The sequence below is a fragment of the Hyposmocoma kahamanoa genome, unplaced genomic scaffold, assembly GCF_003589595.1.
Source record: "Hyposmocoma kahamanoa isolate Upper Pololo Valley unplaced genomic scaffold, ASM358959v1 67, whole genome shotgun sequence".
In the NCBI taxonomy this organism is placed as follows: Eukaryota; Metazoa; Arthropoda; class Insecta; order Lepidoptera; family Cosmopterigidae; genus Hyposmocoma; species Hyposmocoma kahamanoa.
In genome coordinates, this window is record NW_020653855.1 from 897,348 (window position 1) to 921,495 (window position 24,148).

At 36.3% G+C, this 24,148-nt stretch overlaps 1 protein-coding gene across 1 annotated transcript in view; it reads right to left on the reverse strand.

Annotated features, from left to right (window-relative positions):
* Positions 1-24,148, reverse strand: part of LOC113232123 (lysosomal alpha-mannosidase-like) — a 64,554-nt gene that overhangs the window by 28,332 nt on the left and 12,074 nt on the right. Inside the window, exons 2-10 of the mRNA XM_026466760.1 lie at positions 15,921-16,023; positions 10,572-10,653; positions 6,488-6,673; positions 6,208-6,332; positions 5,140-5,220; positions 3,791-3,927; positions 1,843-1,976; positions 630-750; positions 9-116 (exon numbers count right to left, since the gene is read on the reverse strand). Coding sequence (XP_026322545.1) covers positions 9-116; positions 630-750; positions 1,843-1,976; positions 3,791-3,927; positions 5,140-5,220; positions 6,208-6,332; positions 6,488-6,673; positions 10,572-10,653; positions 15,921-16,023 — 1,077 coding nt within the window. The remainder of the gene's footprint in view (positions 1-8; positions 117-629; positions 751-1,842; positions 1,977-3,790; positions 3,928-5,139; positions 5,221-6,207; positions 6,333-6,487; positions 6,674-10,571; positions 10,654-15,920; positions 16,024-24,148) is intronic.

Here is a 24,148-nt window from a genome sequence, read left to right on the forward strand (position 1 = left end):
TAACTTGCCGTCAAAAACGTGTGCGCTTGTCGAATGAAGTATTTGAGACTGGGTCTAGAAGTATAGTAACCAGTCCAGTATGTGTGCGCGTCGCTGCCGTATGGGAGGTGGTCGTTCTGGAATTATATAAACCCAAATTACTGTAGTGTGTACGTTAGTATGTAAGACAATTTAAATCCATTTTATTTTTTAGTATTAATAACACTTGTTTAATTGATCCCATTTCGCCCATACCACTGTTTACGTAATAGTTACTACGTAATACATACATCATTCTCATACAAAATCGAAAATACCTACGCTATAACAGCCTACTAACTCTGACTAATGACACCAGGCACTCACTACGAGAAAAAAGTTACCTAAGCACGCGCTCAGAGAGGTGAAAATAACTTTGCCCGCCATGTGCAGTCCTGCGGGGCCGAATGCTCATAAATGAAAGACTTGTGTAAGCGCTTGCGCCGACGTCGGCGCACTCAGCGGTAGGCACTTATTGCGTAACCTGGAGCAAGTCACTGAGCCCTGCCCATACGTACATGGCGACCCTGTCTCGCTCGGGCCCCTTTTTTTAAGTGGGATTCGCGTTTATAAGTGTGTGGTAAATGTTATATTGTCGTGTTCACACGTACCCGTTCAGTATAAATCGCCTTATCTCTCCGCCCATACAAATAAATGGCTTTCAAATAACAAGATGGCGTCGAGTAGAACACATTGACGTCGGATATGTTAGCAGGGTGCGTGTTTATATGACTGAAAATAAGAATAACAATTTTCAAAGCCTGACTCTCGTTCCTTTTGTACAGGGTTGACAGTACGTCAAGTTGACAATTAAGATTTATATTCAAGTGTATGCAGTCGCAGTAAGGGTGAGGCCAGACGAGCGTAATTTTGTGAGTTGTGAGTTGCGTTTTTTCAGTTGCGCAGTTTTTGCAGGACCGAAATTCGGTTGGTGCGCCAGACGAACGTATTTTGTTTATTTAGTTGCTTTTTAAGCGTTTATACCAAAGTGGGGGTCACTTTTTTTTCCGTCACTCCTACCTCCACCCGCGCCAGCCCGTCGCAAGATGCAACCGAAAGTTAGTCGTCATTACGCCCGTGAGTCGGCAGATAATTCATTTTGCGTCGTGTGAAACAAACCGTACTTTTATATGAATATGAATGCAGCGCAAACTACGCAATTCAAATTACGCGACTCACAAAATTACGCTCATCCGGCCTCACTCTAAAGGTCCTTCTGAAAGAGTTTGTCCAGGGAAGTACTGTCATTTTTGTTGCTAAGCAGTTATGAATATTGCTGTTTTCATACTTATGGGCTTATCAAATATGTCTCAAGGTGACTAGTGCAATGGTAGTGCTTCTTTGATCTTTGCGATATAAGTTTGTGTTTTTTTTTGTCGTAAAATTTTTATGAAACGTGTTTCCACACCGTATACTAATAAGCGAAAGTATATCCTTAATTTACAATTAAATTGTACATTTTTTCCAGAGTAATTGATTCAACACTGAGGCTGTAGACAGACAGACCGCATTTCAACTGCACTCCGACTGCAAATTTGCAGTTTGAATGCAGTTCAGATGCAGTTGGTCCAACTGCATTTGAACTGCATATAACCATTTCGTTGGAACTGCACGCCAACTGCACACCGACTGCAACCGGGCTGCAGCCGACGTGCAGTTCAAATGCAGTTAGACCAACGGTATTTGAACTGCATTCAAACTGCAAATTTGTAGTCGAAGTGCAGTTGAAATGCAGTCTGTCTGTCTAGAGCCTTTCACTGTTATGATGAATCAACTAAAGCCATTTGAGGTTGTATTCGCCCTTAAGGAGTTATACGTAATTACTTGATAAGTTTATCCATGTTCATGAACCAATTTGCTGCGCTCTGATATGTGAAGTCTCCGCCCATCGTGACCACGATGTTGTCGTGATCGTAATACTTCGCCTGACGTTCAATCTGGCTTATAAAGTCATTTACCTGTACACATGAAATAAAAAATAATCTCAGTACAAAGTGTTGAATATTTTGTATGTTTAGTAGTTTTTAATTTTAATATATTAGAATAAACTGATTTAAATTTTTATTGAATCGGTATTCAATTATTTTTTATGTGAAATTACTCCGCTAGTTATAATTATTAATACAAAGATCGAACACTCAGAAAAAATTCCTTCGATCCGGTCGGATTCGAACCGACGTCTTCCTGCATACCGTGCCAACTAAGTTTAGTTGACTTGACTTGAATGCAAAAAATGGATTGTATATACAAATTTTGCAGGCTGATTTCTTATCACATTTCCTTCATATTCACACACAGGCTTTTACCTGTTCTTAAAGTAATGCATTGACATTAACACCCTTGATAAGAAATTTAAAATACGCGTATGTGGTAACGACGTCTATCGAAAATTAATAACATCGATGAACGATGATGCACCAGCAGCGACGCAGTCACCGAGTGTGTGATGGAATTGTATAATTTGGTTTCACCTTCCCTTTTTCATAATCGTGAGACTAGACGTGGGCTGGGATTCCACCCTTATGTCGCGGTCATACCCAGGATTCGCAAGAAGCATATCGCTTCCACATTTATATGGCGAGCGTCTAAGAGTGGAATTCCTTACCTGCGGACTTGGACCATTTCAAGGTGAAAGTGAATAGGTATTCATGACACATTATCGACCTCAGTCACTTTCCAACAGGCGAGATGGAGATCAAATGCGCACTTGTTTTTTATAAAAAAAAGGATAGGCAAGCGTCGTTGATATTAAAAAATGTGTGATAATGGTCAATTATTCTAAATTAATGTGTGTTTAGAGGAGATTTCAAAGTGGTGCATTTCATTATTGTAACTAATATAAATAGAAAATTATTGCTATTAAAAAAGGAAGCAAAAGGAGTAAATTTGAAGTTTCAAAATTTGCCCATTCTTTGTCCTGTATTGTGCTAAAACCTCAATGGTTTAATAAACAAGTCTAAAAATTATTTAAAAAATATTATATATCAAAAAAATATAATATCAAAGAATATATTTTTAAACTTTCACGATTTTCACACATTATTTGATTTTTAATTAGGGACTTAATCACGTATAAAATATATTTTATTTAATTCGACGTTTCGGACATATTGCAACTGTCCGAAACATCGAGATAAGTAAAATATATAGGAAATGAAACTATTTTTCCAGATTTAAATCGCGTATATTAGTTTTTCAAACAAACCGACGTTTCGGGCCCTTTACAGATCCCATGGTCATAGTTGACTGAAGAGTCATAGTAGTTGTAACAATGTGTAACAATCGCGAAAATCTAAGAACTCGATAAATAAAATATATTTTATATTTGATTAAGTCCCGAATTAAAAATCCACTAATAAATATAGCATACGTATAAAGAAAGTCTAAAAAATATTTGTAGCTCGAAAAATAAAAAAATTAATTCCTCTCGCTATTTAGATTATTTTTTATTAAAGGCTATGACACTCCCACAATACAATTGACGAATAATATAACTTTACACAATTCGTGTCTATTTTTTTTTATTTGTTAAAATGTTAAAATTGGCACACTACTATTAGCTTTTCCCTACATCAAAGGTTGTCTGGAAGAGATCGGTCTTAGTGATAAGACCGCCTTTGCACACATTAGTTTTAAGTTGTTTATGTACTGTTCTTGTTCTTGTGTGAGCAATAAAAAAATTATCTATCTATCTTTCTTTTAACACAGAAATACAACCGTGAAAATGAATCTAATTACAGACGGAAAAAATATTCCATTTCTGAGTTCTTACCCGTTTGTCCGCATTATAGGCTCTGTTGTCTGGATCGTCAACAATAGGCTCGTCGCTGCACAAAAAGTCAAAGCAAAAACCTTCCGGAGCATTGTACAGGTTGAATAGTGTGTGTGTCATTATGTCTGACATCTTGCCTGAAAAGAATCGGTATAAATGGATATTGAAGACAATTACAAGCCGAGATCAAAACATTGCCCGCCTGTATACATCTCATCGTCATTTTAAACGTCAGTCCATTTATGAAAATTTAACTTATTTTGTTTTAGTTGATTGAATGCCACGTAATTTGACCACCATAATCATTGACTTACAATTATATGGACGTCGGGTCCGCGCTAAAAAGTGTCCGCACTTGTAAGGCGCTAAAATAGTATACAGAGCGCGACACTCCGCTTTAGTCTTCATTTGTTCTACTGACAGCGCGATACTGCGATGACATTACAATTTAAATTTCAAATAGGTTGACTTGGGACATTTTTTTCGTGGTTTTTGTATTAGACCCGTCGTCCATTTATTTGTAAGTCAATGACCATAATATTCAATATTTTTGTGAAATTACTTCACCAGTTTGTAATAATTATTAATACAAAGATAAATATATAGACCACCAAGAAAAAAATCCTCCAAAACGGTTGGATTTGAACCAACATCTTCCAGCAAACCGTGTCAGACGCTATGCCAATTATGCCACGGATTTTTACGAATTGTTGACACTCTTACGTAAGTCATATTAAATATATGGACACGTTTAAAGTTAAAATTGTAAGTATTTCTAGTTCTTTATATGGAGTAATTTCACAAAAAAATAATTGGATATCATTGTGGTGAAACATTTTGACATACAATAAAAAATATTTCTAGTTTTATTTAAAAAAAAAGTTATTAATGCCTTTTTACTCATTAGGTATAACGCCATCGAGTATATAACCAGAAATAGAGACGAAATAAAGGCCATACGTTACTGGTAAATCATCAGTGATATATCACTTATAAATATCAACTCGGTGGTTTGCACTAAAATATAGACAACGCCACCAACTGACCTGTGTGTACGTCTCCATATATTCCAAAAATATTCTTTATTACAATTAATAATATATATAGGCGGCGGACAAAGTGGCAGAGCCCCTAAGATCTTTGCGATTAAACGCTCTGAGTGGTACTGCAACTGTAATAGCATGTCGCTTGGTATTGTAAAAAAAACCAATGTGGTAAGTGCACAGTAACACATTGGTACAAATCTAACTAAAACATCGGAATAGCACACGGTGAAATTTGGTAAAAAATCACGCGAATTGTTACTCCGGGCATCAATATAATCTGGTATTAACGTATTTGTTACATACCTAAAACATCGCTTCCTCGCCACATAAACTCCATACGATCCTCTTCCAACATCGTTTCTCTTTCTTTATGGTCGACTCGTCCTTAAAACGGTAAGCAATAGATATTTTCTATTTTTTTTTTTGAAATCTGGGGTTTTAAGTCCAGAACTGGAAAATTTCTTAAATGATCATAAAACAGAGAAAATATATCAACGCGTCAAAGGCAAAATGAGATGAGAGACGCTTTTGGTCATGTTGACTTATGTATAGGTACCGTTGGAATCAGCTAATGTTTCTGATTCCAACGGTATTATATAACTCAATATGACCCAAAAGTGTCGCTTATTCTCATTGACTTACAAATAAATGGACGACGGGTCTAATACAAAAACCACGAAAAAAATGTCCCAAGTCAAGCTATTTAAACGTAGTGACATGTAAAGGAATATGAAAAAGCTAAAACGTTGAATTTAAATTATAATATCATCACAGTACTGTCTAATTTTGCTTGCTTCGCTGTCAGTCGAACAAACGAAGACTAAAGCGTGAATGACGCTCTGTATACAATTTTAAGGCCCTATAAGTTCGGACACTTTTTAGCGCGGATCCGACGTCCATATAATTGTAAGTCAATGCTTATTCCATTTTGCCTTTCAAGAAGAATAGAATAGAATAGAATCATTTATTTCATATGATCAATTTCATAATATCACAATTCGAAATATAATGTCAAGGGATAACATGATCGTCATTAAGGTAAATAATAGTTTTAATGTTAATATAAAATAAAATAAAAGAGAAATAAAGACAAATACGAACTACAAAAATATAAATAAAAAAATAAATATTTTCAAAATACAAATGTCCATAATTAAAAATATAATTACAATTTCTTTAAAAGAAATTCCTCCACACAAGGGTCGGTATGTTTACCCTTGGATCGTAATGGGGCATATGCCTCAGAATCGACCCCCAGGTCCTGACTGATAAGATCCCTGTGCAGACTTGCTTGCACAGATAACCGAGCCCAAAGGTTGATAGGGAGGGGCATTATAAGCAAAACTTAAGTAGTAAGATATAGGACTGTACCTATGAACAGTCCATCGTATCCCATCTGAGCCAGCAATGAGACCTGCTCTCGAGTGTGTCCATATGTGTCGATTTGCCATGCTGCTTTAGGCTTACCACAAGGTCCTAAAGTGTCATTGATTTTTCTGAAACAATTAGGGATATACATTCAAGAGCTTTCAGCACATCAAGTTTAACAGTGGCGGACTTAGTGCACAAGCGACATTCGGATTTGTATCGGATTCGTTCTGAGTGTTTCGACCGTTTTAATAATTATAACACGTTTTCATTTATTAATTACCTGAGACCCCAAGTGAACAAGTCGATAATCTGTCCATAGCCCAAAGTGGCTTCGTCGTTCTGAGTCCACCCGCCTCCAGCAAACTCTATGCGTCCATCTTGCACCAAAGACCTGAAGGTAGACCTTGTACCTGGCCGTTGCTCTTTCCACCAGCGCCAGAAATATGCCGTCTCCGAGAAGGTGAACCTTGAATTGAGAAAAAAGCCAAACGATTATCTGCAGCAGCTTTTAAAACGAGGTTCAATCATCACCATCTACTACTCAACGTCACCCACTGTTGGGTATAGACTGCTGACTGACTGACTATTTAGTTTGCGTGGCACGTGTGCCAACAGTTCGCGGAGTTTTAAAACTTGAGCTCAGTGCGCCATTTTCAAAACCCAGAAAATCATAGAAAGATTCAGATTCAGATTCATTTATTTCTCAAATATAACATTACAGTATAAATTGCACTACATGTCAAAGTATAAGAAATTATATTGAGATCGTCAAAAAGGAAAATTATAAGAAAAGCACACAATAATTACAAAATTAGCAATTCATTATATAATATTGTTGTCATTAAATTATATATCAAATGTCATTCTCCATCAAGGATCGTCATAAGTTGATAACAATTATACAAGAGTATGTTAATGCGGTAAAAATTAGAATAAAAATAGAAAATACTGAATTCGTTACGATTTAAAGTCCATAAATTCTTTTACGGAGTATAAAGGATTTTTCAAGAAAAGGTCTTTCAGCCGGCGCCCAAATATTTCGTCAGACGGTTCAAGTTTGAGAGTAGCGGGTAAACGCTCATAGTAAGTAGGTCCGATGACACGCGGGTTTTTCTCTGCAAGTGCCATGCGTCGAGGGACTGTTCTCAAATGACCGGTACGGCGAAGTGGGATGCCAGAAACATTCACAGTACCAAATGAAGACAAATTATTTCTAACATACATTATAATTTCGTATAAGTAGAGTGAGTAGTGCGTCATTATGCGTTGCGCTACAAAGAGATTTCTGCAGGAATGTCTGTGTTTTACCCCTAAAGAAAGATGCCTTATTTCGACACTGAAGTGCAAGAATGATAGTCGCACTGTAATCTATGGTGTTGTTTTGCATCATTGTTGAATCTTATTTTAGTTAATTTCAAATTATTAAAAAAGATGGCTTCATCTGATTCTTCTTCCGTTAACATATTTAATAATAAATTTACGGAACAAGTTACGCAGCCGCGTGTATATGACTAAAATAATCGAACAGCACTGAATCTTCACTACCCACAACTACAGGGGAAGCTCGTACGAGTCTATGGGGTCCCCATATAAGTAAGTTATCAAAACGGCTCGGCTCTGCAGTGTACGCGATTAAAAAAATAAAGAAACTTTCAGACGTCGAAACCGCTAGATTGCTTTACTTCAGCTACTTTCACAGTCTAATGACATTTTGCTTTGGGGTAATGCCGCCGATATCAATAGAATATTTGTCCTGCAGAAACGTGCAGTTAGGGCAATTTACAATCTGGGCCCCAAAGTATCTTTGAGAGATAAGTTTAAGGAAATTAACATTCTTACACTAGCCTCACAGTACATTTATGAAAATGTAATTTATGTTAAAAGGAATAGTAATTTCTTTACGAAAAATAGTGACAGACATAACATTAATACGAGGAATAGAAATAAACTAGCTTTTCTTGATAGTCGTCTTCACAAAGTCAAAAAATCATTTAAGGGGCAATGTATACGCTTCTATAACAAGATTCCGGTTGATATACAAAATTTGCCTTTCACGAGGTTTAAAACTATTGTGAAACAAAAACTTTATACTAAAGGTTATTATACAACTTCTGCGTACTTGGATGACAAAAATCCGTGGTAGTTAGCCGTTTAGCTCATGGAGGTAGTCTCGATCTCTGATGTTTCAAATAAAAAAAATATTGTAAATGTTATTTACAAAGAGCAACCCCTGGAGTTTCTTGCTCATTCTTCTCAGGGGAATCTGCCTTACGAATGAGCGGTAGAGTTTAATATTGTGATGATTTCAAGTGTAATAATGCTTACCTATGAAATAAAGATTATTTTGAATTTGAATTTGAATTTGAATACGAATTGAATATACTACCTCGAACGGCTTTGGTTAATTCCGCATAAAAACTTTGGAGAAAATACATAGTAAAATTGAGGATGTACTCCGATTAATATACGGTGCAAAAACATGATTTCTAAAAATTTTCACGATAGAAAAAACACAACTTTACAAGAAAACCGCGGTATTCAATAGGTACTTTACATATGCCAATGAGTTTTTTAAATCAATTTAATTAAATAGAACACGTTTGTTATACGGTATACATTTTTGGCTACTACAAATGGCTATAATTTTATTCGTAAAGAAATAAATTCCGAAATAAAGACAGTGTTCCTGCCGTTCTACCTAAGCAAAATGAACCGTATTAATACGGGAATAAATAGAATTCAAGCCGAGGTAGTAATGGCAATTTCTGGTGGAAATAGGCCGCCGAGCGCTGCTTGCCGACGCCTCCAAAAAGCCTACGTCAGTCACAGCGCGAGCGAGGTAAGAAAACGGCCTGAAGTTGCTTCCTACAATCATTTATACTCTATCTCTCTCTCTATTAATCTTTTAAGCACCATATCGAAAAAATTGCACGCCTTTACTGATTTTAAAATAATCAGGTAAGTTTATTATGCCATATATCAATCAATTATTACATCTTGCTAAAACTTCATTACTAACCATTGAGACAGCCCAGCGAGCGGTTCTAAAGGTTTCTACCTTCCGCCCTTTACCCCACTGACCTTCTGTATAACTCGTGTAAGGTACTAACTGTTAGTCAATTATTTATTAGGTCTACAGTTCTCAAACAGCACATTGCACTCCCATATAGTACTGAGAACACTAACAAAAGACGGAAAGATATTGTCTGCCCCAAAATTGTATCATCAAAACGTTTTTATTTCCAGATTTTTTGTGTTTCTTGGTCCAATTTTGTGCAATAAATTAAACGCCAAACTGGCCATATATCATTTTTGTTACATAACGGTTAAGAAAATTCTCCAAAAATTCCTTCAAAATATGTCCTACGATGATACAGAGAATTTATTAATTGTCTGAATAATTTAAGCGTAATAGGTTATGATTTGCATTTCATTGTTTAATTATTATTATTGTTTTGTTTATATTTCAATAATTTTTTTGTTTATTATTTAATCATCGTATATTCACCTGCATACAAGTATTTTTTACCTGAAATACAGAATTCTCCTATTTCATGTATATGTGTATTTTACATTTATTCGCATATTTAGTCTTTAGTGATTAATTTGTACAATACGTTATTCAATAAACAATTTTTTATTTTTTTATTATACTTGCACCATTTGCACCCGAACTTCCAACAACAGGGGAAAATATAATTGTAAGTAATTCCACTTTGATTGCGTGCCTACTAGAGGGCGCCAGGGTATTGATTGCACCCGGGTACATAGGCTAGCGCCGGCGCTGCCTTGGTGATTATTTTTCCAAAAGGACATGACTTAAGAAAAAGAAGAATGTCTACAGGAAATTAATAACAATGAAATCACCCGGTCTTCTTGTCAGAAGAAACGAAAACTCATCTCTGGAGCTATTTCGTTACTACCGCCTGTCCTCGAGGACGGTTTCAAAAAGGTAGTACGGAAAAATAACACCAGCCGCAACCTCAGTGGCACTGTCCCGACAGACCCCAATCATTTACTGCGTCCAGGGATACCGATAACATTGTTGTAGGTACTTGTCATAGCTTCATTACTCCAAGAACTCTGCGGATGTTGGGTGAACATACGGGTGAATGTCAATGCTACCCTGAGGGTTGAGCGGTTGGAGTCCCGCCACAATGTAAACTTGAATTGTGGTGAGAGTACAAACTCAATCTATCGACCTTCATGGAGGAGGAGTTTTAGATGAAGAGTGTCATGTTTCGACGTTTCCGAGGCCTATTACCGGTGACCCACGTTTCGTCACACGTCGCAGTCCATACGTGTAAATAAATAAATTATGTTTTATTATTTATGTTAGTCTGTAGGTACTTTGAGGGACTTACTTTCGCCTTTTGTCGTGTAGCAGCTCCGACAGCACAGAGTGGAAGATAAGCTGCACGTTTGCAGTACTAACGCCGGTGCGACCTGAAACAAAGGTTTGTCGTGAAAAAAAAAAATTATTAATACAAAGATCGGACACTCAGAAAAAATTCCTTCATCCGGCCGGATTCGAACCGACGTCTTTAAGCATACCGTGCCAGTCGCTATACCAAGTAAGCCACTGAACGAACCAGCGGACCTCACAAATTATTCTATGTGCTTACGTCGTATCTTTGTATTTAGTTTTTCAACGACTTTTTGGTCGTAGCGCCATCTATGAGAAATGTTACGATATTTCGTCACCCAGTTCGATACCTTTACGGCTACCAGCCTAGAGATGCGTGGCTTAGTTGGTATAGCGTATGTTCAATCTTTGTATTAATAATTATAACAAACTAGCGGCGTAATTTCACATAAAAAATAATTGAATATCAATTCAACAAAAATTTAAAATAAAAATAAGTTTTTAGGTCCTCCCGATTACTTCGACACATCGGAAACGAAACTATTCTCTCGAATCTATTTTTTTAAGACATCAAGTAACGGGACGAACAAGTCGTGCACCTGTCGGTAAGTGACACATCTGTCCATGACAGTTACAGTGCTACTCAGAGTTTAAAACCGCACAGATCTAAGGAGCAATGACACTACAAGCAGGAAATTGAACATTACTGCATTTCGGTTTTAAAGGGAAAGGGTATCGATGAAATTACAAATATGTAGGGCTTTTCAACTTATCGTCATTGGGCGTCGGGCGCAGTAGCAGTGCGCCTCAGATCTTTGATATTTAAAAGCTCTAATCGGCACTGCAAATGTTATGGACAAGCGTGTCGTTTACCACCAGGTGTACAACTTATTTGTCCCATCATTTGATACCATAAAAGAAGTTGGCAGGTTTAATGTCTTTTGCGTCGTTATGGTGTATTCTTTGGTGTGTTTTTTTTTCTTGATTGTTTTTCGTGCTTCAGTAATCTGATAATTTGTCACTTCCTCGTCGTGTTTTTGTTCACGATTCACTTTTGAAATTTCTTCCTGTTAGGTACGTTGTAATTTGATTTTGTTTTTGTTTATAATGGTACAGATTACCGGAAGCAGATGAACGACGTTAAAAAAGCTGATAATACTACGGCCGCCGCGAACCAACTATATAACAAAAATAATATTACTTTTCAAAGTACACAAATATGCAATAAGTTGCCTAACAATGTTAAAGAAGCAACTCAAAATTTATCTTTTAAATGAACGTTAAAAATTTAAAATAATAATAAAAAATCATAATATATAAAACCTGCAACGTACTATTACAGCACGATACATCTAGTTATTACTATGTTACGGTGGTTGAGTCAAAACTACCTCTTAAAATGTCATATTTGTATAACATAGATTTTATGCATTTACCGCTTGACGTGAGACGTAAGATGTTTAGTACTTATATAATGTTACTAAACCTATTTTCTCGTTTAAGAGTCGATAGTACCTCAACTCGAATTCAAGCTTTTCCCGTACTAATATTCATTTTGCTTGGATCGAGCGGAAGGGACGCTGGTTTCATTTCATAATTTTTTTTACAAACCAAATAAAGTCATTTGAAAAATGTATATCGTGTACCATACGTGTTCTGTTTAGTTCAGTTGATATAAAAAAAAAAACATTGGTACATGTGAAGTATCTATTGAATACAGCGGTTTTCTTGTAAAATTTCGAGGTAAGTTTGTGTTTTTTTTTTCTATCGTGAAAATTTTGAGGAATCGTGTTTTCACACCGTATACTAATCAGTGTATATACTTAATTTTACTATATATTTTTTCCAAAGTGATAAATTCAACGCTTTTATGCGAAATCAACCAAAATCATTTGAGGTTTATCGACTCTATGTGAATGTATAATTCTTTTGAGAAAACAAATTTTTAAATCACAAAATCTGCATTCCAATTGCAACTCTACAGACACGACAGAGTTAAAAAAAAGGAATAGAGTGATCTTGTAAACAGTAAGCCTGGAAAATAGTCCTACTACTGAACACAGACCGCTTCTCGCAATGAGAGGGCTTGGGCTGTAGTTCCCAGGCGAGCACAATACGGATTGTAAACTTTACACACATCATTAGATTCGAGTCAAATAAAAATTCATTTATTTCAGACAGATACAGTCCATAATCTTATAATAGTTTCACAATTATGTATGGAGTCCCATCAAGATCTACCAATATTAAAAACAAAAAACAAATACAAACAGTCCTCAAATTGAAGGCGAATGCAGTCTCTTGAAGCATGATCGGGCACTCAACCCTACCAGCCACAAGCAACGCGAAGAACGTCGTTTTTTTTTATAAAATATAAGTGCGCATTGACCTCCATTTCACCTGATGGAAAGTGACGATGAGGTCGACGATGGAGCATGCATACCTAAATAATGCCTATTCACTCTCGCCTTGAAAAGACCCAAGTTATAACGTTCAGGGAACAAGTCTGCAGGCAGGGAATTCCACTCCATGGCCGTTCGCCATATAAATGTGGAAGCGTAACGCTTCGTGCGAATCTTTGGAATATCCACAACATAGGGGTGGAAGCCAAGCCTACGCCTAGTCCCCCGGTGATGGAAAGGGGAAGGCGGAATTAAATCGTGCAATTCCATCGCACATTCTCCGTGATATATCCTGTAAAATATCGATAAGCAGGCAACTTTACGACGGTGTTCAAGGCTCTGAAGCTTCGCCTCCACTAATTCCGAGTCACCTATAAGCCTCTTGCCACGGTTGTCAATTGAATCTAAAGTGGCCAGTTGATACGTAGCAGAACCATCCCGAAGGTGTCAGCAGTACTCCATGCACGATCGGACTTGTGCTTGGTACAGCTGAAGCAACTGTCCCGGTGTAAAGTAACGCCTCACCCTGGAAAGGATCCCAAGCTTCCTTGCTGCATTTTTGGCCATGGATTCAATGTATCTGTCGAAGTTCAAATTGGACGACAGGTCCATTCCAAGTAGCTGGAGACAGTCGGTCGTTTGAGCTGCCACGGATGCGGCTTAGCAACGAGACAGCTCTCTTTCTAAGAACAGCATGAAAGCCATCCGTGTGAGCTTCTGCGAACATGCCTGATGCGCTGCAGTACCGCGACAAGACTAGCAACACTGTAAAAGCGTTGTTGTACTGAATGCGCAGGGCGTTAATTGTCATCTGCGAACACTTGACCCACATATTACAAGTATAAAAGGTTTGGCAGGATGCTTTGAAAAGTATCAAGTTTCATATGACATCCTATGGGCTAAGTTGAGGGCGACGGGCATGCCGTTGGAGTTAAGCAAGAGGCTAGCTTGAATATTGGCACCACAATTAAACCAATGTCGTGAAATGGGGTAATGCTCTCTTTACTTAATACGTTGCGGAATGCGAAGTACGGCAGGGGGATTGACATCTTCCAAGTTGTTCAATTTATACATGAATGCACTGATCGTTGAACTCAGCAACACTCATGTGGGCTGCTTTATGGACAGGGTTGTGGGGTGATGCTAGCGCTATCGACGAATATTGATTCGAGTATGTGAGGAATACGCTGCCTCGCATGGACTAATTTATAACGTCAAAAAGACTGAGTGAGTGAGTAAAAGACCAATATGATCTTTGGGGTTGCCAAAGTTGCTAAATTATACTGCGGATTTTGTGGTGGTTATTAAATGCCGCATCACGGGGCACTCACTACTATCCGCGATAGTCTTCAGGGGGACGTTGCTGCTGCCACGTATTTTGTTCAATAGCGATGCCAACTTCTTCCGTAAGAGTGACATGAAGCTGTCGATGCGAACTTCAGCAAACATGGCAGAGGCATTGCAGAACCTTGGCAGCCGCAGCAGTGCACTGAAAGCGTTATTATATTGCGTACGTAGATCTCTGAGCGAGCTTTGGGTACAGCTGGCCCATAGGGCACTCGCGTACAGTGGTGTGCAATAGGTTTTAAAAGAGTGCAAACCTGCGAGTCAGCCTTTTCGCCCTCACCGACAGTGCCCTGCGCTTGCATTGCATGTCCATATAGTCCTTGAGGTTGTCGGCAATGTAGTGTCCTAAATATGTGATACTCTCTTTAATGGGATTCCATTGATCATTGTAGGAAGCACATTTCCAAGATTCCTTTTTTCCGGCAACTCGTCTCGTCACTTGATATTATAAAAAATAAAGATGGCGCTTATTGCACAGATTTTTAAGGATAGTGCCGACTATTATTTTATTTTGTTTAGAATTAGCGCCACCTGCCCATATTAATATTCTGAATTAGTTTGTAACACACAATGCCATGCATTGACATGCATATTTATCAAAATTCTGAAAACCCACCGACATCACATTCTACTAAACAAAAATAACTTAAAATCTATAATAAACTCCCAGAATATTTAATATCAGAATCAAACGTAAACAAATTCACAACTGTATTGTAAAAATGATCAATTTCTAAAAGTTATTACGACGTGGACGAGTATCTCTAAGATAAATCATCTGCGCCGCTCCCTTTCCATATTGCGATTGCGATCCTGTCAAGGTGCATGTGTTTGTTAATGTATAAGTTTGATTGCAAAGTTACATTGATGAAATGGCTTTTAACATTGGACTATGACACTAGTGAAAATTTAATAAAAGTCACTAAATAAATGTAATTATATTAAATATTATATTATTCAGAACTCGCACACACGCTTACATACACACACGCTTACATACACACACACTCACACACACACACAGACACACACACACACACAAACACACACACAAATTTCACTCACGAAACATCTTCATATCTTTCCTTTTAGATTATATACTTACCTTTTTGAAAACTAAATAAATAAATTGTAACGGGGTGGGAGACTGGAGATTTGTAACACAGGTCTAGTTACCTAGTACGAACTCCAGACTCTCGCTTAAGCTAACTTTAGACATTATTAAGTCTTGTTTAACATATAATTATAATGTACAATCTTCCTTATGTGAGAGTGAATAAATATCTATCTATCTATCTATCTATCTATCTATCTATCTAAGTATATTTTTGTAACGACAACATAATATGTAAAGCACTTATAAATAAATAAATATAAACTACTTCCAGGGCTTATCGATTCACGCCATCTAGTTATATGACGGAAATTGACCTTTTTTCAGAGTTACAATCTGCAGTATAGATTTGCAGTCCTCTTGACATTTTGGTAGGTCATTGTTTCTAGTGCATGGTTATCCGGACAGTCGGTCTAGATTTGCATGGAGAGTTAGTTTTTATTTCTGCGCTACAGTTTTTTTTCGCAATTAAACAGATACTTACTTCCATAATAGTATTCGTCAAAGGTCTTCACCCACCCTGCGTCCATGTGCGAATGCGCTATCAGATGCACGTTAAGGGCACCGTCTTTAGTTATCGGGCATTGCTGTAATTGGGAAAAGTTTTTTCTGTAAAGAATTTTCTAGTTTGAGACCAGCCTCTATAGCATGCCGCCGCGATAGCTTTATCGCGATATTATATCCAAATTTAGTTGTCAAATTCAAGTGACAAAACCGCCATTTTAAAATTTAATTAAATTTAAATGGCGAGCACCGTGACGTCACATTTATGTCGCATCGCGAGCGTCTCGATCAATGGCTGCAAAAGCATCACACACATTGCTCTGATCCCAAGATAAGTAACTAAAGCTCTTGTGTTATGGAAATCATAAACAACGACGGTATCATAAACACTTAGGGTCGAGATACATCGAGCATATAACCAGAAATAGAGACGAAATGTCATTTAATTTGTTTGAAAACTATTATGCCAAATTATTACGGTGACAACTGCGCTCCGATTATAATTCGAAACAATTGACGGGTGTTGTCAATTGTTTGACTTCAAAGTGACCAGTTTAACTTGAGCTTTGCTATAATGGATGAAAGTTGAAAAATTAACAATTTGTTTTATAATTAGATGTTTTGCTGCTTTTTCCCACACAAGCGAACAGAACAACCCCCCATTGTTAGAGATATTATCTTTATTACAATAAATACAGAATATTTTTGGAATATACGAAGAAGTACACACAGGTCAGTTGTTGGCCCTGTACTATTTCAGCTTCCGAATTTGTGATTTCAGCGCAGAGTTGATATTTAAAAGTGATCTAAGGCCCATTTACCTGATGATTTGCCAGGGATGGATGGACCCTTATTTCGTCTCTATTTCTGGTTATATACTCGATGACAATATACAATAGTTTTTCTACATTAACACGACCGGGACTCGAACCCTCAGAGATGGCGATACCACAGTAAGCCACACGACCACGTAAGTCATCAAAATTTGATTATCACTTACCTTATATCCGCATTCAATTTTGTTCCTTAACAATGCAGCTTTTTGCATACACAAACATATCAAAACAATATATAAAATTGTATTAAACATTTTTGCAAATTACATTTAATTTTCAAATAAATTGTCAAAGAAACTAATTGGTTTTTTAATATCTTATTTATTGTTAAGCAAAATCAGCGTCGATGCAAATGTAGTAGTTATGATGATGAAGGCTGTACGCTTTTAGTTCAATTATTTAAAGTAGTTGCACAGGATTTAACTGCCTGACGCAGTTTTTTCACTTCAAAAATCGAGGTTCAACTGAAAAGTCGGTTACATGAACTACTACAAGAATGTACGTAACACAAAGCATGTTTACTCTTAAGGTATTTTCACAATTACTCTTTTCTTATTCGAACAATGTCGGACGCTTACGAAATGTGTATTTTTATTTGTGTTATTTTTTACAACATATCGTCGGCATCTTTTGAAACGAACAATAAAATTTGTTTGAAGAAATAAGTACCAGCCATTTTAAATTTGAGTAATCATAACTTTGAAGTAATATTCGAAGGAATATTTTCTAAGTTCGATCTTTGTATTAATAATTATAACAAACTGTTGGAGTAATTTCACAAAGAAATAATTGAATATCAATTCAATAAAAATTTTATTACACGTAATAGCGACATCTCTAACCAGACCTGGTAGTTGTAAAGAGTTATGAAATACTTTCATAGATTTCTCATAGACGGCTTAAAAGTCGTTAAAACCCATACAAAGACGCGACAAAGAGCACGTAGAAAATTCGTGAAGTCCGCTGGTTCGTTCCGTGGCTTAGTTGGCACGCGTCTGTCACGTTTTGGTAGGAGACATCGGTTCGAATCCGGCCGGATCAAAGGAATTTTTTCTAAGTGTTCGTAAATCTTTGCATTAATAATTGTAATTTTAACTTTTTTTAAACAAAAACGGACCTCAAAAATTTTATAACCTGCTTTCACTGTGTTTATTACCATGATCTCAACGATAACTTAAGACGTCATCGGAGGAGAAGTTGGAAAACCTGTTTTACTAGCTCAAATGGTCGAAACGCCTGGAACCAGGCTTGCCCCAACAAAAATTTTCCAAGGGCCGACAGCTACCTTGCCCAACGCGTTAGCACAGCCATACAAAGGGGGAACGCTGCCAGCATCTTGGACATCTTGCCGCGGGGACCCAATTTTATTCATATAAAGTAAATACAACATTTGCAAACAGACAATTCAACAAACGATCGGCCCATAAGGAATTAGAAATATACGCCAAAAATTATAGAGAATATTATATAGAATGCAAGAAAGTTATATTTAATTGGCTTAAATTAAAATGGCTACAGTCGAAATCGTATGAAGAAACCGAAGATCCATTAGAACACTTGCTTTAAAAACACTACACACATATACACATGCACACGCACTAACACACACATACATTTTAATATTTAAATTAAATTTAAAATTATAAGTTAAGAATGTTGAAAATTGTTAAAAAATTGTTTGTTTTGACGTTGTTTGGAAATGTAAAAATTAAACACTAAATTAAGTATAAGGCTCAACTCGCACTGGCGCATAGTCGAAGCGTCGCGACGCGTCATGTTTTTAGCCTATAGCATATTCATCTCTATTATATGACCGATAAGCGACCTTTGTGACCTAGACACAAAATACCTGTTCCACTTTCAAAACTGCAAATGCATAGCTCCGGCCCATTTATAATGTGTTTAAAAATATATAACAAAGTCCCAACGATTATCAGGAATGAGATTAACATTGATAAGTTCACGAAAAGTTTAAGGAAATACTTAATACAAAAATCCTTCTACGCACTACAAGAGTTTTTTGAGAGTAGAGATTGAGTTGTTAATCATGATTTAAATAATACAAAATTAAATTTGAAAAATTAAAATAAAATAAAATAAATAAATTTAATTTAGTATTTTACAGTTTTGATTGCGTTTTTTGGAAGTTTATCCTATATTTAAGATTTTATTTAATTGTCATTGTTATTATAATGAATGTTGTTTAAATTTTGGAATCTATTCAATTATTGTAATTTATTTTTCTCTTTTTTATTGACAATTAATCTTACCATTGACATATTTCAATTTTATTAATTATTCCACTTGACCTTATTTGACTGTATTTGTAAGAATTTTATTTGTAAAGATATGTAAATTATTAAATTGAAAGTGGATATTATGTAATGATATTATGTAGTATTATGTAAATAATGTAAATAATGTAAATATTGCGGTGCCCTGCAGGGTTACATGGCAGATCACAACAAATTGTATACCTACTACTACTACCTACCCATGTAATGCAATGTTTAAATGAATATGAATATCCCATTATTAAGGTACACGTTTGTGTTATGCAAATATGGAGACAAGCGCGCGTTACTTGGGCGCAGTGAGGCGTCAGACGGATCCCAGTGTAGTCGGCCACATTGGGATCCGGGCGCACTAATGCGAGTGTCTTGGCGCGTCTCAGGACGCGACGCGACGCTTCGACTCTGCACCAGTGTGAGTTGAGCCTAATTCAAAAATGTTAAATGTGCATTTATAGCTATGGAAGAACGGTGCCTCCTAACACAGGCTTGATAAGCTTAATAGGAGCTACCATCCACTGTTAATGTAAAGTTCTTTGTATTACTAAAATTAAAAAATATATTATTATTTATTATTATACAATATAATCCTAGTTTTACTTTCTAGTATTTAAGCTTGTAATGTACCTTACCAGTATTTACCATTAAGTAATGATCTTTCAAAAAAATATACGATACACCTAATGATATTGTGTACAGAATGTGCTAATATGTTACACGAAAGGATATACTTTACCCAATCATATAAAATTCCGAAAACATGCTAAAATAAAGGTCTAAAACTAATTATATCTAACTTTGCACATAATTTTTTATATGGAGATAAGACTTTTTAAATATCGAGTTCTTAGGTTTTCGCGATTGTTACACATAGGAAATGAAACTATTTTTCCGGATTTAAATTGCGTATATTTGTTTTTTCAAACAAACCGACGTTTCGGGCCCTTTACAGGTTCCATGGTCACGGTTGACCATGGGACCTGTAAAGGGCTAAAAAGAACCTACAAAAGTTTGGTTTTCAACTGAAGCCCCTATAGTTGTTAAATTCACAGTTATGTATACGACACGCCGCGCCCGTTGCTCCGTCAGTCACCATCGGACGCTTGTCAATGTCGGATCTGTGTCAAATTTTCTCCGCCTGGCGCACTATTAAAATAGAAAAATATATAATTTTCCACCAATGAAAACGCAGCCCACTATTCTTACCCAAGAAAGAGACTTGACGAGCAACAAGTATCAAGTTCTTATAACATTCAACAAAATGACATACGACTAATGCACGGAGCGAACAGAAGTCAAAAAACCAATAATTACTATAATTTATTTATACAAAGATCTAAGAAGCTTAGGGCGGTATTTTCCAAGTTATGTATACTCAAACAAAAACTACCATATAATACATTGAGAATCTTATATTTGGCACTGGCTGACTCTATAATTAATTATTGTATTTCGAGCTATGGTCGTACGTACAAAACGTTCCTACAGAATATTTATAGCCTTCAAATAAGATTGCTTAAGACCATTGTACCTCCTAGAATTAGATATAAATTTAAAGATAATTATGACCAACTATTTCAGTGCTGTAACGTAATGAAAGTCTTTGATAAAGTTAAATTAGCAATCTAACCGAAAATTGTGCAAAAATAAAGTCGTTAAAGGTTAAAATTAGACCGAATTCATTACGCACACTACCACATCTACCTACGTATGATATACCTAAATATAACAATAATTATGGTAAAACAGTTTGGATGTGTAAACTTCCTGTGATTTAAATAGCTTACCAAAAAATCTTATAAATGAAATAACAGATAAAAAGCCTATACAAGTCAAAAACAAATTAAAAAGATTTAACATGAAAAATCAGAGGAGGCATACGCAAACTGGTCATTGATTTAATTGTTGCACCTTACATATTAACGCAACTCAATAAAAAAGGATAAATAATCTTTAATTTTAAGATTCTACCTTGAATGTACTGTAACTTGTTATTAATATTTGTAATAAACAGTTTGAAATTTTTTTTTAGACGCTATGCCAATTAAGCCACACACGAACTTTTTCTTTGTTTTTGACTTTTACTGATCACTGGCATTACACTAAAGCTGGCGTCTAACCATGGTGTTATATAAGGCGATTAACGCTTTAATATTTGTAGAGCCATGAACCCTACGAAGAATAAAACCTAAATTCCTGTACGCTTTTTTACATACCCTAACAATATGATCTCGGAAGGTTAGGACTGTATTTAGTACAATTCCTAAATCCTTGACATCGGTCACTCTAGTCATAGTAATCGATCTCAATCTCGTAATTATGGCTGACGGGTGAGTGCGCGCGAGAGAAAGTGATTAATAATAATAATAATTGAAATAAATTTTCACAGATTGTCACACACTTCGAGGTGTTAAATTCCGACTGGTTTCCCATCCAATACGCCAACTTTGCTCAGTGCTACAGCTTTGTGCCTATTGCGGTTGAAACCCTGGGTCCATCGGGGCCACAGGCAAAACTTCTAGCGAATGAGCTATCGGATCGCCTCGTAGAAGCCTCCGGTGACCACAAGCCTGGCAGTTATTTTCGTCAAAGAATAAGGTTAGCTATTCAAAGGGGCAATGTTGCCAGCCTTCTGGGTACGATGCTCCAAGACACGGTCCTCGAGGAAATTGTCTATTCATAAACCTTCAAATACGTTTCATGTTTACAATTCACAACTGCGACCCGAGAACGCATCACAGGAGCTCTTCTACTCCACATTGGCAACGCTGCGAGGAAATTTTCTATTCACAAACCTTCAAATAGGTTTGTTTATAAATTTTTCCATTTTACCTTTTCGGACATGTCGCAACTGTAATATCCGCAATGAATATCCGCATCGTTGAATGCGGATGCAGATGCTGATATTCGCAACTCTTCTCCATACTAACTTTCATCTATTTAATCCCATTAGAGATTTATTATTGGAACAAAAAGGAGCCTATGTCCTTCTCCTAGCTCCCGCCTATCTTTATATAAACATTCATCAAATTTGGTTCAACGGTTTAGGTGTGAAAACGAAACAGAGTTACTGTCGCATTTATTAGTTTGGATTAAAAGTCTATCGATGTGGTTTATTGTTAATGTGACCATATTTTTCTTCCTTCAAGTCGGGACGCGTGTAAATTTATTATTGTTTTGAATATAAAACACATCAAGTGTTTTAGTGAATGTCAGGATGTTTCAGGACCATGATATTAAATTATTTTTTGCAATGGCCGTTGAATGGTAGCTCCATGGAGACCACTGACGAGCCACAACTCTAACTTTTAGAATAATATCAAACATACAAAATCCTGCCATTGACACTCTATCATCGAGTAACCAGAAATAGAGACGAAATGTCATTTAATTTGTTTGAAAACTATTCTGCCAAATCATTACGATGACAACTGCGCTCCTATTGGTTAGCCCGAATTCGAAACAATTGATGGGTGTCGTCAATTGTTTCACTTCCAAACGACAAGCTTTCCAATAATGGACAAAAATTTAAAAATGACATATTTAATATTTAATTACCGATGTAATGTGATTCCGTTTGTTTTGCAATTAAATGTTTTGCTGCTTTTCCCACACCACCGAATGGAACAGCCCCCCATAGTTAGAGATATTATCTTTATTACAATAAATTCACAATATTTTTGTAATATATGGAGACGTAAACACAGGTCAGTTGTTGGCGCTGCACTATTTCAGCTTTCTAATGTGTGATTTCAGCGCAAACGAGAGTTGATATTTAAAAGTGATATAAGGCCCATTTGCCTGATGAGGATGCACTCCATCGACACACAACTGAGCTGATATAATATTAGCAAAATTGGTGTTTAGACCAGGACATTTTTAAGTATTTTTAAGTTTTTGGGGACAGCAGGACACGAAGCTTAAATACGGGACTGTCCCGCTCAAAGTGAGACATATGTTCACGTTATTCATTGTGTACGTATCAAGTAGGTAACGTCGTCGAAAAGGTAACATAAGAAATAAGACACCGCAATAAGCTACCTATTAATTCGTGATCATAGACCATGTAAGGTCATGTCGATAATAATTTTACGGATATTTGACTTCGTATGGTATGAGTTCGCTTTTTTAAGGGGAAGCAGTCTTATTTACATTCATCGAATATTATTATCTAAAAGTTTTCTATATGGCAGTATATAAAGACTCAGGTCTTCTCACCAATGTTGCCAAATGGTTAAATTTCGTGAATTTTTCGTAATTTATTACTTTCTCGCGTAGTATATAAAGTCTCATATCATCGAGTATATACCCAGACATAGAGACGAAATAAGAACCATCCATCCCTGGCAACTCATCAGGCAAATGGGCCTTATATCACTTTTAAATACTAACTCTCGTTTGCGCTGAAATCATGAATTTGAAAGCTGAAATAGTACAGCGCCAACAACTGATCTGTGTATACGTCTCTATATATTCCAAAAATTCTCTGTATTTATTGTAATAAAGATAATATCTCCAACAGCGGAGGCTGTTCCATTCGGTGGTATGGGAAAAACAGCATAACATCTAATTATAAAATAAACGGAATCACATTTAATCGGTATCAATTTTCGTCCATTATAGCAATGCTCAATTTAAACTGGTCGATTGGAAGTGAAACAATTGATGACACCCGTCAATTGTTTCGAATTCGGGCTGGCCAATCGCAGCGCAGTTGTCAGCGTAATGATTTGGCAGAATAGTTTTCAAACAAATTAAATGACATTTTGTCTCTATTTCTGGTTATATATTCGATGATAAGACTCAACTATATTAGTTATAATTGTAAACCCAAAGTAGTTTACCCACTATACTAATCAGTGTACTCGTATATACTAAACTTTACTATATATTTTTTTCCAAAAGGATTGTTCAACACTTTGAATGTTATGCTGTAATCAACCAAAGTCATTTGAGGTTGTATAGACTCTTAATATAAATTATATTTTCTAGAGAATATTAATTTCTCAAAGACTCTCTGGGGCCCAGATTGTGAATTGACCTAACCGCACATTTAATCTATATCCGGTATACAATCCAAT